Below are 11,655 nucleotides of genomic sequence, written 5' to 3'. Positions count from 1 at the left end.
GCGCTGGGCAGCGCGGACGACGAGCTGAGCGCCAAGCTGCTGCGGCGAGCCGACCTCAACCAGGGCATCGGCGAGCCCCAGTCGCCCAGCCGCCGCGTCTTCAACCCCTACACCGAGTTCAAGGAGTTCTCCAGGAAGCAGATCAAGGACATGGAGAAGATGTTCAAGCAGTGAGTGCCCGCCCGACCCGGCCCCCTACCCACCCACCCACCCACCCACCCAGCCAGCCACCCCGCGCGCCGGCCTTGGGCTCCGAACCCCCCGAACCCCGCGCCCCGCGGGACCCCTGTCGCCAGCTCTGCGCCCCCAAACCCCGACACACCAGGGGTGGCGACCCCGCGGCCCCTTTCATTTAATCACGAGGCTTCAGGACCTCCTCCCCACCACGCATGTGAGTCTGGCGACCCCCAGGCCCTGATATGCGACCCTCTCCTCATGGTGACGCGGTCCCCAGTACACCTGACGCGCGTACTCAGTGTCCGGGACCGCGCAGCCCTTCCAGGGAATCCCGAGTCCCCCTGAAACCCCACTACCACCATATACATGAGTCTGAAGATAATGGGTCTCTGGCCTAGGACCCCTGCCCAGTTAGTGAAGCTTTCCTCGCCACCCACCAGACACCCACTCATACTGAGACTTGAAGACCCCGTGGCCTTCCTTTTCCTCCCCTAGCTACTCGAATTCCCCACCCCCACCCCAACACCCTGGTCAAAAACACCCCCCCTCCCAACAGCCACCCCTCAGCCTCTCAACAGAGGTTACTGTTCCCTGGCACACATATTGTTTGCATTGGGGTCCTTTCATTTCCTCTGCTTCTCTCAGATGCCCCTCAACGTAGGTTCTGCCCAGGGACCCCCACTCCTCTTCCCCTCCAGTTATTCAGCACCTGCTGCAAACTGTGATCAAAGACCCTTCAGACGCTCCCACCCCAACCCCCATCCACTCTGCTATCCAGGACCCCTGTCCTTGACCCTCAGGTGGCCTCCCTAGGGAGATACCCCTCCATCCTAGCCCCCAACTCTGCAGGTCTGTACCACCCCCCCATCCTCCCTTCAGGGCTGAGTTCCCTCCTCCCTCCACACACTGTCCCCCCTACTCTTGCCCTAAGCCCCCACCCCCAGCAGCTTTGCGGTCTCTGCCCCCCCCCAGAGCCCTTGTCTACCCCCCCCCACACACTGTGTTCTCTCTTACCTCCCACACGGGGTTCCGACACCCCACACCTTCCTATCTAATTTGCCTGGTTGTTCTCACCCCTCCCTTTTCCCCTATGTAATTCCACACACTGTGCCCTTAGCAGAGTGGACAGGCACCCCCAGGCCTGGCTCAGCCCTCCCCACCCTTCCCCCAGAGAACTTGAACTCTCTGTGAAGGGACTAAATGGTCCCCTTCTGGTCCCTCCCTGAGAACATCCAGTTGGGACTGAGGTGGACTGTCAGACTCTTCACCACCACGGTCGTGGTGCGGGGGGAGGCGGTGGTAGTGGTGGAGTGTTGTGAACGCTCTCAGCCCCCTTCCCTTCGGTTCCCTTCCCCACCTCTTGTTGCCCAGCCCCTTTTCTGGTAGGGAACAGCCCAGGCTGTGGTCCGGAGTGGAGAGGTGCTGGCCCGCCTTGACAGGGCAGGACGGGGCATAGCGCATGGTCCGGAGTGGAGAGGTGCTGGCCCGCCTTGACAGGGCGGGACGGGGCATAGCGCCCAAGCAGGAAGCCCAGAGACCAGGTGTTTCACAACCCCTACGGCTTGAGAAAGGCTCTTGCCCACTTCTCGCTGCTGCTGCTTCTGCCCCAACACGGGGCAAGAGGGCTTTGCTTCCCAGACCTGGGTGGCTGGGAGCCCCATACTCCTCCAAGGGTCAGCCTGGTGGGGGAACTGAGTCCTTAACCCTCCTCTGGACCCTGAGGAGCCTGCTTCTTTGACTCCAGGGTCTTTGTTGAGAGTTCTTCTAAAGTTTCTTCTAAAGACGGGCCCCACCTGGAGAGCAGGATTTCCAGGATTCCAGCCCAAACGGATAGAAAGCTCCTTGAGCCCAGGGCTAGGTCTAGATAGCATCACTGTCTGGAATTCCCTTGTTGAGGCTGCCCCTGCCCTCGGGGCAGGCGGTTCAGGGAAGATGGTTCAAATGCAGCCATGATCCCAGCGTCAGTGGGGCGGCGTCAGCGGCGGCTAGTCCTAAGGAGCTCCACGATCCCACCCAGCATCCCCGCATCTTAGAACTGCCGCCACCCTGGTACTGTTGGGCAGTCTGGACACAGAGGAGTTAAATAACTTGCCGAGACCACACAGCTAGAAAATGATGGAGCCAGGATCTGAACTCAGGTCTATGACTCCAAAACCCACTTTCCTCCGCCTGGGTTTTCCATCATAGACATCTGCTTCTGGGTGGGAAAATGTACTTCTCCAACGCCCCCTTCCCTGTGCATAGCTCCTTTTCCACCTTCTGGACCCGCCACTGGCCCGTGTCTCTCTCCCAGAATCCTCTTTCTCTGGGGGCTTTGATGGCATTTCTACACCCCACCAAAAAAAATAAATAAATAAAAAGGACGGAGCTGTTTTGGAAAAACCCATGCACCCCCAAAATGACCTGGGACTTGAGAGGCTGCATGCAGCTTGATCAGAAGGGCGTCTGACCAGAGCAATGGCCTTGACGCTGCCTTTGCCGGCAAACTCACTTGCTAGAGAGGCTGTTATTGGGTGTTCGTCTGACAAGGTTGATTTTGATGCAGTTAGGGGGGAACTTAAGCCCTCCCAACACCCCTGCAAGCCAGCTCTTGACAGCACCGACTGTGGGTGTAGGGGGCAGGAAGGGGCCAGGGAGCTGTCCTTCTAGGGAAGGAAGTGCTGCCCGCCGGGGGCCCTGGCGAGGATAGAAAGCTGCCGGTTTTGTATTCAAGGAAACAAGGCTTCTCTGTGCCAGCCGGCCGAGCCCAGCCGAGTCCCGGCCGGCCGGGAACAGCCAACACACAGGCTCTCATGGAGGACAAAACCCCTGTTCTCCTTCTGCTGTCCTGGGGGTGGGGAGGGTGCGGCGGCCTCCTGGGTCCAAGCAGGACCCCACTGAGAATGCCACCCTGGTTTCCAGCTCCCTGGCAAGGAGGAGGGCCGCCCTGCCCTCCCGGGAGCTGTTCACCGGGGCTGAGGACAAGAGATAGGGCCGAAGGAACTGGGGGCTGGCCTTCCTGGGAAGGCAGGAGCTGGAGAGCCCTGTCCTGAGTCCTTCTGGTTCTGCCACTGACTTGGTCTGTCGGCCCACGCTGGGCTTGAGTCTCCCCATCTGTAAAAGGAGCAGGCTGTCCTCAGCAATGACCTCCTTCTTTCTAAGGGGTCCTGAACCCTTCTGCATGACACCCTGCCTCCCGGGGACTTCCGGTCCATCCACTCCGGCTGGATACTTCCTGAGGAGAGAGACAGAAGGGGTGTCGAGGAGGTTGAGCGAGGCAAGACGGGCTGCCGGCCATCACTGACCTCGCGACCCAGCCATGCAGGTGCCAGCCGGCAGAGACCTCGAGGGCCTCCAGCCCTTCCCCCCACTTTACAGAAAAGGCAACTGAGACCCAGAAAAGTGTGGTGACTTGCTTAGGGTCACTGGAAGTCTCCCCCTAGAAACTTCCTACTAGAGCACCCTGATCTGTACGCTAAGGATGGTGGTCCCCGCTTCTCAGGGCAGGGATGGGCGGAGGTGACACCTGTAGGGGGCTGGCCCGGTGTGCCGCACGAGGAGTCCCCACCTCCATGGAGCCTGGTTGCTCAGTCCTCCCTCCCCCGGTGGCCTCAAGCTGCCCCAGCACCTCTAACCCTTCTCCCCACCTCTCTCTCTCTGCCCATCCATTCAGAGCTGTTTCTGGAACCTTCCAGCCAAAGGGCGAATGGTATGACCCCACAGAGCCTCAAGGGGGCCCACCCCTGGGCCAGCAGCAGCCTGCACGAGGCTCTGTGGGGGGTTGTAAGTCGAGACCTGCCCGAGAGATAGGCAGCCATGTAATTCGGAACTTGCCGTGGAATCTGAGGAATACGCACTAGTTCCTTGCTCGGCCAGCCTCGTCCCCAGACGCTGGGTCTCATGACCCCTCCTTGCGTCAGTGAGGCAGGCTTCCTTCTCCTGCTGGACGCCTCTGCCCTCCCCTCTTCTCTGTTTGCCCCTCCTCCACGTGTCCCCTCAGATCCTGTCCCTCCCAGCACCTCCCCCGGCATCTTTCCTGAAAGACAGTATTAGGCACAGTAGTTGAGAGCAGGGCCTTCGGGGTCTGTGGCCCCGAGTTTGAATTCCAGCTGTGGGCCTGGGACAAGGCACTTAAACCCTCCGGGCCTCCGTTCCACACCCTAAAACAGGAAGAATACTTCACAGGGCTGTTGTGACGGACCTGGCCCAAAGTAGGTACTGTTAAGTCCCCGCCACCCTCATCCCCACCCCAGGTGGCGGCCGTCTGCACAGGCATGGAGGTTGCCCCATAAAAGCTATTGGCTGCCTCCACTTACCCCATACGGAGCTGCCGGGGTGGCGACAGCCTCACGCTTTGGGCCTGAGTGATGGGGACCCGGCACGAGAGCCCCTGCCTTTTCTCTCGCCGAACAGACTCTCTGATTGACAACCACGTATGGCTTTCATAAATAACCAAAAATGGGGAAACGAATTCATTATCACTTAATTACGTGGAAGGCAGGTGGCAGAAGAAAAGGAGAGCGCAAACAGCACTCTAGAGTGATTCAGAACTGGGACTCCAGCGCCCATCTGTGCAGCTGGGTGACTCAGGGCAGGCTGCCCAGCTTCTCAGCCTCAGTTTCCCCTGGGCTAGACACCCTACCTGGTAAAGTTTGGAGGATTCAGTTTAAAAAGGCCTGATGCTTTGTAAAGAGTCCACCGTGGTGTCTGGCCTGTGGGCTGTTAAAAACATAGATGCCTTGGACAAACATAAAATCCATTCATCTGAGCATTCCTCAAACACATATTGTATTAAGTTTCTGCTGTGTGCAAGTTCTGGAGGACCCAGGGAAGAATATAGTTCCTGCCGTCAGGAAGCTTAAAGTGGCATGAAATGGTAGTGGAGGGGATGGGCCCGTGCCACTAGAAATGGTCTGATTCTTTATTCCTACCACGAGGACCAAATGCTGTCATCAGAGGTGCCCCAATTATGCTCTCCTTGCCGCCAGCCCCCTCCACGCCCTCTCCTCATTAAATGGAGCCACTGGGGGCCAGTTGCTCCAAAAGGAGCCTATGTGTTCATTTCAGGAATTGAATCGAATCTAGACGACAGCACAGTGAGGTGGCTAATATTATCCCCATTTGCCAGATGAGGACACTGAGGCTCAAGAAGATTGAGTCACTTATGCAAGGTTATAACAAGTGGCAGGGGCAGGATTAGAAGCAGGTTTGCCTGTGGGGAGCGCCAGAGGCTAAGAAAGGGCTGTTTGTGGATGGGAGGGAGAGGAGTCCCGGTAGAGCCTCTGGGGGAGAGCCCTGGGCCAGGGGGTACAGCCAGGAGCCTGGCTTTCTGGGAATATGCCCCACCCCTGGGGAGGGAGGATTTCCTGAACTTAGTGCTCACCCTCTGCTCTTCCTACTTCCCTTCCCGCTTCTGAGTCACTGCTCCCCTCCCCCGCCTGGCGACTTTTGGTTCCCCTTTGGTCTGCACCTTCCTGACTGCCTTCTCCCGTCCAGCTGTCCGTACCCTCTGGGTCCAAGGCCTGGCTTCTGCTGGGAGAGTCCGGGCTCCGCCGAGGCCCTGCTGCCTCAGGGGAGGCCCTTTAGCAAAGCCAGGCCAGCCGGAAGGAGGAGGCAAGGCCAAGTTCTGAGACCTCAGCAGGGACAGTCCCCACTCCCTGCTGGCAGCTGAGTTCTCTCTGACTGCCGAGCAGCCTTCTCCTTGGCTGACTTCTGCTTTTCAAGGACTGCAGAGAAGCCGGAGTCCCCGCGCCAGAAGGGGCAGCTAGAGCCACGTGGAGACTGGCAAGTGACTGAGACCAGGGCCACTGTCGGACCCCTCCCTCCTGGGCACTTCGCCTCTTGTTCAGTCCTTCTATGACAGCCCGTGAGATCACACCCACTGTGTTCACAAGCGAGAAGACTGGGTCTCAGCGGCTCCGTGACCCGTCCAGAGTCACACAGCTAGTAAGGAGCAGGGACGGCGTGTGAACTTGGGTCTGTGACTCCAAGTCCCTCACTCCCGTGGGACCCGGATAGGGCAGCGTCAGCATCCCCCAGGCTCCACCATGGTCAGAGTCTGCATTCTAACACTCAAGTGTGAGAAGCGCTCGGCCAGTCCCAGGTGCCTCTCGTCTCTTGCCCGTCTCTTGCCCGAGGTTTTCCTACAGGTAAAGCCGGTTGGAGCAGCAAGGGAAGGAGGAAGTTAAATAATAAACACCAGGCTGTATTAGATGCTCAGTGAATGTTCTTTGCAATCACTGTCTTAACAATAAGTATTATTAAGAGCCCCTAGGAAGGAGGCAGTGCAGGGGGTCACTGGTGGGACACCCACTGCTGACATTACAAGCCTGGGGAGATGGCACTTGGTGTGCAGTGGTTGAACAGAGGTTAGGAGGCCCCAAGCCCTGACAGCCCCCAGCAGACAGGTGTCAGCTCGGGAGCGGGAGAGGAGCCGGGGTGGGGGGGGCTCCTGCTTGGTCCTTTGACTCGCTGGCCACGAACGACATTCGTACATTCGTGCGCTCATTCACACACACCCTCACACCCGCTCCTTGGCTGACATGGCAACAGATCGAGTGTCCAGTTCTGCAGATAGGACTAGAGGAAGTGGTGAGTGGCCTGGCTTTCCCCTCCTGAGTCAGGCAGCCTGGGGGCGGGGGGTGGGGCGTCATGGGTGGGGCAAGCAGCTATCTTCAGGCTTGTGGGTGACCACCTGCAGAGGGACGTGGGCGGTGCCAGCTGGCTGTGACCGGACAGCAAGCAAAGCCAGAGTTTGCTGTCCTCCAGACTTTCCTGCCGCAAGGGACCTGCCTTGCCATTCCATAGGACAAAGCATCTAAAGGCCTAGGAGCCACGGGACCTGGGCCAGGTCTGGGAATGCCGAGACCAAGGCCAGGTGGGCCTGGGGCGTCCTTGGCCCATAGACACCACTCTCTCCAGCTGATTGTCCTCCTGGGGACCCCCATGGGCAGAGGAGCCACCCACAAAGGCCTGGGATCGAAAGCAAAGGGACAAAATCGGGGCCTCCTGCGCCCCCACCTTCCCCTTCATTCTGCCAGCAGACCCCAAGCACCGCTGGGGGGCCGGGGAGGCTCGTGCTGGCCTTCACGAATGGCTAAGTACGTGGCCTCCAACATCATCCCAGCCAGAGATTCTCTAGTCCAGGGTGTGTGGGCATCAGGACAGGGCATGGTAGTTAAAAGCATGTGTGTTTCATCAGATCGGGGTTCGGATCCGGGCTGTGTCCTTGTCAACTGTGGCTGTGGCCAAGCCGCTTCCTCCCTGTGCCTCCGTCTTCTCGTCTATAACACAGGGATATTCAGGCCTGGGTCACGGGGTTCTTGTGAGGGTCTGATACGAACACTTGGCGTGGTGCCTGGTGCATAATAAGTGCTCAGCAAAGAGGAAGGAAGCAGAGATGAACCCTGGGCACGGTACGCTGTAAGAGCCAGCTCTTGCCCAGTGCCATGCCTCCTGGTTATCAGAGGGGGGAGGGGTAGCAGCCGGCCGGCAGGACCTGCTCCCTGCAAGGAGACAAAGTCTGTCTGGGTGGTGGCTGTGCTCTGCTCTCCTTTGGGAGGAGACGGGAGGGATTTTGTCCCCAGCATCCGGAGCGGCAGCTGCCGAGCCCTGCCCGCCTGGAACTATTCAGGGGAAGGGGGGTAGGAATGTGGGCACAGTGCCAGGGCCTGCAGCCTCCCTCCAGTGCTGGAGCAAAGTGCTGAGCTCCCAGCCTGTGAGCTTTGTTGCCAGTCCTGCCCGATGGAATCGGCCTTCCTAGGCGGACCCCAGGCCAGGCTCTCAGCCCAGTGTCCGTGCCCACCACCCTCCACCCCCCGTAAGCTTCAGAATTCATGAGCATCACTGGGCCCAGAAAGAAGAAGGAAGCAGACAGGCAGGAAGGAGGAAAGCCTCCTGCTTTGGGGATCCTGCAGTCCACCTGGGCTGGTTGATGCCTACTCTGGACCCCAATTTCCACCACATAACCTGAAGCAGTTAGACCAGGCTATGCAGACAGATCCTATGTACTGACTCTCTGTTCCTGGTCCCTCTGGGCCACCTGCACCCTCAGTTCCAGCTTGGGGAGAGACTGCGTGTGTTGCCAGTCATCCACCTGCAGGTGGCCCAGTGACAGCCCCCTCCCCTTTGCCCCTCCTTCCTGTGAGAGGAAGGTCTGAGTAACCCAGGGCTGAGGTCCCTCTGTCCCTCTGCCCAGCGAGGAAGTGAAAGGCTCTGTCCTGCTGTCTGTCCACCTCCCCACGTGGTGGGGTCTTGGAATCAGGCCTAGTGGGAGCCTCAGAGGAGGGGGAGGCTCTGGGGGTGGCCCCGGATCATCTTGCCCACCCCTGCCTCCAGACCAGGGTGCAAGAAGCATTTCCTCACAGCCATGCGCCATCCAGACTGGCGCCCAAGGGAGAAGCCCTTTTATTTTTTTACCATTTCATTCTCATCAGCACCATTTTTATGTTCTATGTGCAAAGTACTTAATGGAGTAGCTGACACACAAAATGTTCTCAGTGGCCACGATGACAATGAAATTGTCAGGCTTTCAGCATCTGGTATGGACGAGGCATTATAATGTTTCTATTATTATTATTATTATTATTAACATCATTGTTATTGATATTGACCATCCCTACTAATTAAGTGCTTACCACTAATTAAGTGCTTACTGTGGGCCAGGCTCTGTGCTGGGAATCTACTTGGATTGTCTCTTTTCATCTGTGCCTTTGTCCTGAGATGGATCCTTTGATCTCCGTGACATCAGTGGGGAAATGGGGGTTTGTGGAGTCAGGAGACTTGACCAGGGTCGGCCAGCCAGACAAGGTGCAGATCTGGGGTTTAGACCCCAGTCAGTCACGGTGGAGTTGATGTGGACACAGAACCTTCAAGGCCATCTGGGGTCACGTTCACCTGGGCACCTGTCTGGTCCAGTGACCCAGAGCCCACCCACCTCAGAGCCCCGGGCACATGGGCCCCAGGGTAACAGCCTCCCTCCAGGGTCTCCTCCTCAGGGGTGCCAACTCCCACCTAGCCCCTGGCCTCTCCCTGACCTCTGTCACCTCCTCTTGGTGATGGATCTGCTGGCAGCGTGGCCAGGCCCTGCATTGTCCCCTTGGGGGCCAGGGCCTGCCCGGGTTAGAGCCCAGACCCCGTAATTGATTAACCTTTGATCGATGGAGGCAGCGGTTCAAGCCGCAGCCCAGCCAGGCCTGGGAGCTGCCAGAGACCAAGAAATACCAAGTCCAAGTCTCTGTCCAAGCTCAGACACTGTATTTGCACTTCCTCTGAAACTGACCGCCCCCGCTGCAGGAGAGACCCACACAAGGAAGCGGTAAATGAAGCTGGCTCTCAGGAGGTGCAGGTGGCCTGGCGGCAGGAACCGTAGGGATGGGGTGTGAGTCCCTGGCCGGCTGGTTACGGAGCCAGCGCACCTCACCCCTACGGCCCTTGTTTCCTGGTCAGTCACACGGGGAAGTAATCCCGACCCTCCAGGACTCCTGAGCACAGACGCTGTAAAGGAAACAAAATGCCTGGCACATAGTAGGAGCTAAACAAAGGTGACATTTCTGGAGTCAGCTCCGTGTGCCAGGCACTGTGCTAAGCACTTGGCATGTATGAGCTCGGTCGGTCCTCACAGTGACCCTGCAGGAGAGTCCCCATCACGCCTTGGCTGGAGGCTCACGAGGCAGGGTCTGCTGGAAGCCAGGCAGTCCGCCCCCAGCCCTGACATGTCATCGCTGACTTCTGCTGTCGTCCAGAAGGTCCAGGGTTTTGTTTTCCCAAACAGAAAGTCTTGGTGTGACTTGCCCCAGGAGAAACTGACCCCCTCCCTCCCCAGGCTGCCACTGGGGGTGATGCAGCAGCCCCTCACCAGACCCTAAAGATGGCAGGAAGGGGGGCCCTGCTCCCCCCCCCACACACACAGGGCCCCTCCAGCTGGGAGTGGGGCCTGGGGCCTGGGGTCGTAGGCCTGCCTGACCCTCCTGAGACCTACAGTCCTCTACCACATCCTCTCACGTCGGCTTCCGCTGCAGCCAGGGCACTGACCATGGGGACCTCTGGCCCGTCTATCCCCAGCCCGCACTCCCACCCCTGCAGGGGACAGAAGCTGCAGGACCCTGAGGTCCTGCTGGCTTCCCAGAGCCTCCCTGGTGCTTCGGCACGTCCAGCCACTGACTCATTAGTGAACTCTTTCTACCCCTTGCACAAACACCCTGTTCCCAGGACACCCGGAAAGGGCTGGGCACGGAGCCAATGTGCAGCTTTAGGAGCAGGTTGAGGAGCTGGGCTTCCACTCCTTTCCTTTACTGCTCTGTGACCTTGGGCAGTTCACTTAACCTCTCTGAGCCTCCATTATATAATATGGTTATTACGGGGATTAAGTACAGTAAAGTTCCCAGCTCAAAGGCAGATTGTACAAAGTGGCTTCTATGAGTTGTTCAAGGTCATGTGAAGCTTATATAGAACTAGAGGTGGGGGGAGGGAACTGGGGAGCCCTGAAGAAGGCACAGAGATGAACTAAGCGTTTCCATAGGATCCCCCAGACCAGGACATGGGTTTCTGCAGCCCAGCCCCTCAATGTCACTCTGCTGCCACCACCACTCACCCTGCCAGCTTGAGGCCTGGGGACTACACAAGGTTTCTTTAGGCTCAGAAAACCCATTTTAGCCCTGAGACCACTCTCTTCCCACCCCCTGCCCCCCAGGAGGCAGTCCAGGCAGGTGTTTTCATTAGCCTGATAAGAGGACCCGTCTAGGCTGTGCAAACCGTGCCCACATCCGTCATGCTGGGACACCTCCCCGGTCAGGGGACCGGGCCTGGAGGCCATCTCTGACCCAGGCACTTACCACAAGGAGGCCAGTCAAGAGAGACTGGCCACACACACACACACACACACACACACACACTGTGCCTTGTCTGCTGGGCCGTTGGTGGAAGGAAACAGACCTGAAATGTGCAGGCACACCTTGATCACCTTATCAGTGTTCCAGCCCTTTTCCAGCCACTGTCCCTGGCACTCTGCAAACGTACCCTGCACAGACTGTTCCCTGAACTCACCCCAGGCCACCACCCAGAAAACTACTCTGTGACCTCTGGCCCTGCCCTGTGACACGTGGCACCTTCTGCCTCTCCTGAGTGGGGGCAGGAGGGGGAGGAGAGATGGGGCCCAGGTGTCCTTGAGCGCCAGTACAGATGCTAGGCTGGCCCTGGAGGACATGTCAGACACCCCCCCACACACACCGACCACTGCAGTCTGTACCCCCAGGGTTCGTGAATTCTCTGTCCCCGTGGCTCACGTTGCATGCAGTGCAGGGAGGCTGCGGCTCCAGCCACAGTGTGCCACATGTGAGAGGCAGCAGGCCGTGTAGGGGGTCCCCTGTCATCAGAGGTAACCAAGCAGAAGCCACAGGCCGGGAGCCCCTACCAGCTGCAGTAGGACGACAGACTACTTGCAGCCCAGCCTGCGATGCTCTGACCGGTCAAGTGCGAGGTGTCAGGATGTCCTCAGCCTCT

The 11,655-nt window shown here is 58.7% G+C and overlaps 1 protein-coding gene across 1 annotated transcript in view; it reads left to right on the top strand.

Annotated features, from left to right (window-relative positions):
• Window positions 1-11,655, top strand: part of EFHD2 (EF-hand domain family member D2) — a 16,139-nt gene that overhangs the window by 762 nt on the left and 3,722 nt on the right. Inside the window, exon 4 of the mRNA XM_029945902.1 lies at window positions 1-171. Within this exon, the coding sequence (XP_029801762.1) occupies window positions 1-171 (171 nt within the window). The remainder of the gene's footprint in view (window positions 172-11,655) is intronic.

This window comes from Suricata suricatta, chromosome 8 (assembly GCF_006229205.1).
Source record: "Suricata suricatta isolate VVHF042 chromosome 8, meerkat_22Aug2017_6uvM2_HiC, whole genome shotgun sequence".
NCBI classification, from domain to species: domain Eukaryota; kingdom Metazoa; phylum Chordata; class Mammalia; order Carnivora; family Herpestidae; genus Suricata; species Suricata suricatta.
The sequence above is the reverse complement of the archived record's forward strand: the minus strand, read 5'-3'. Positions and strand labels throughout refer to the sequence as shown.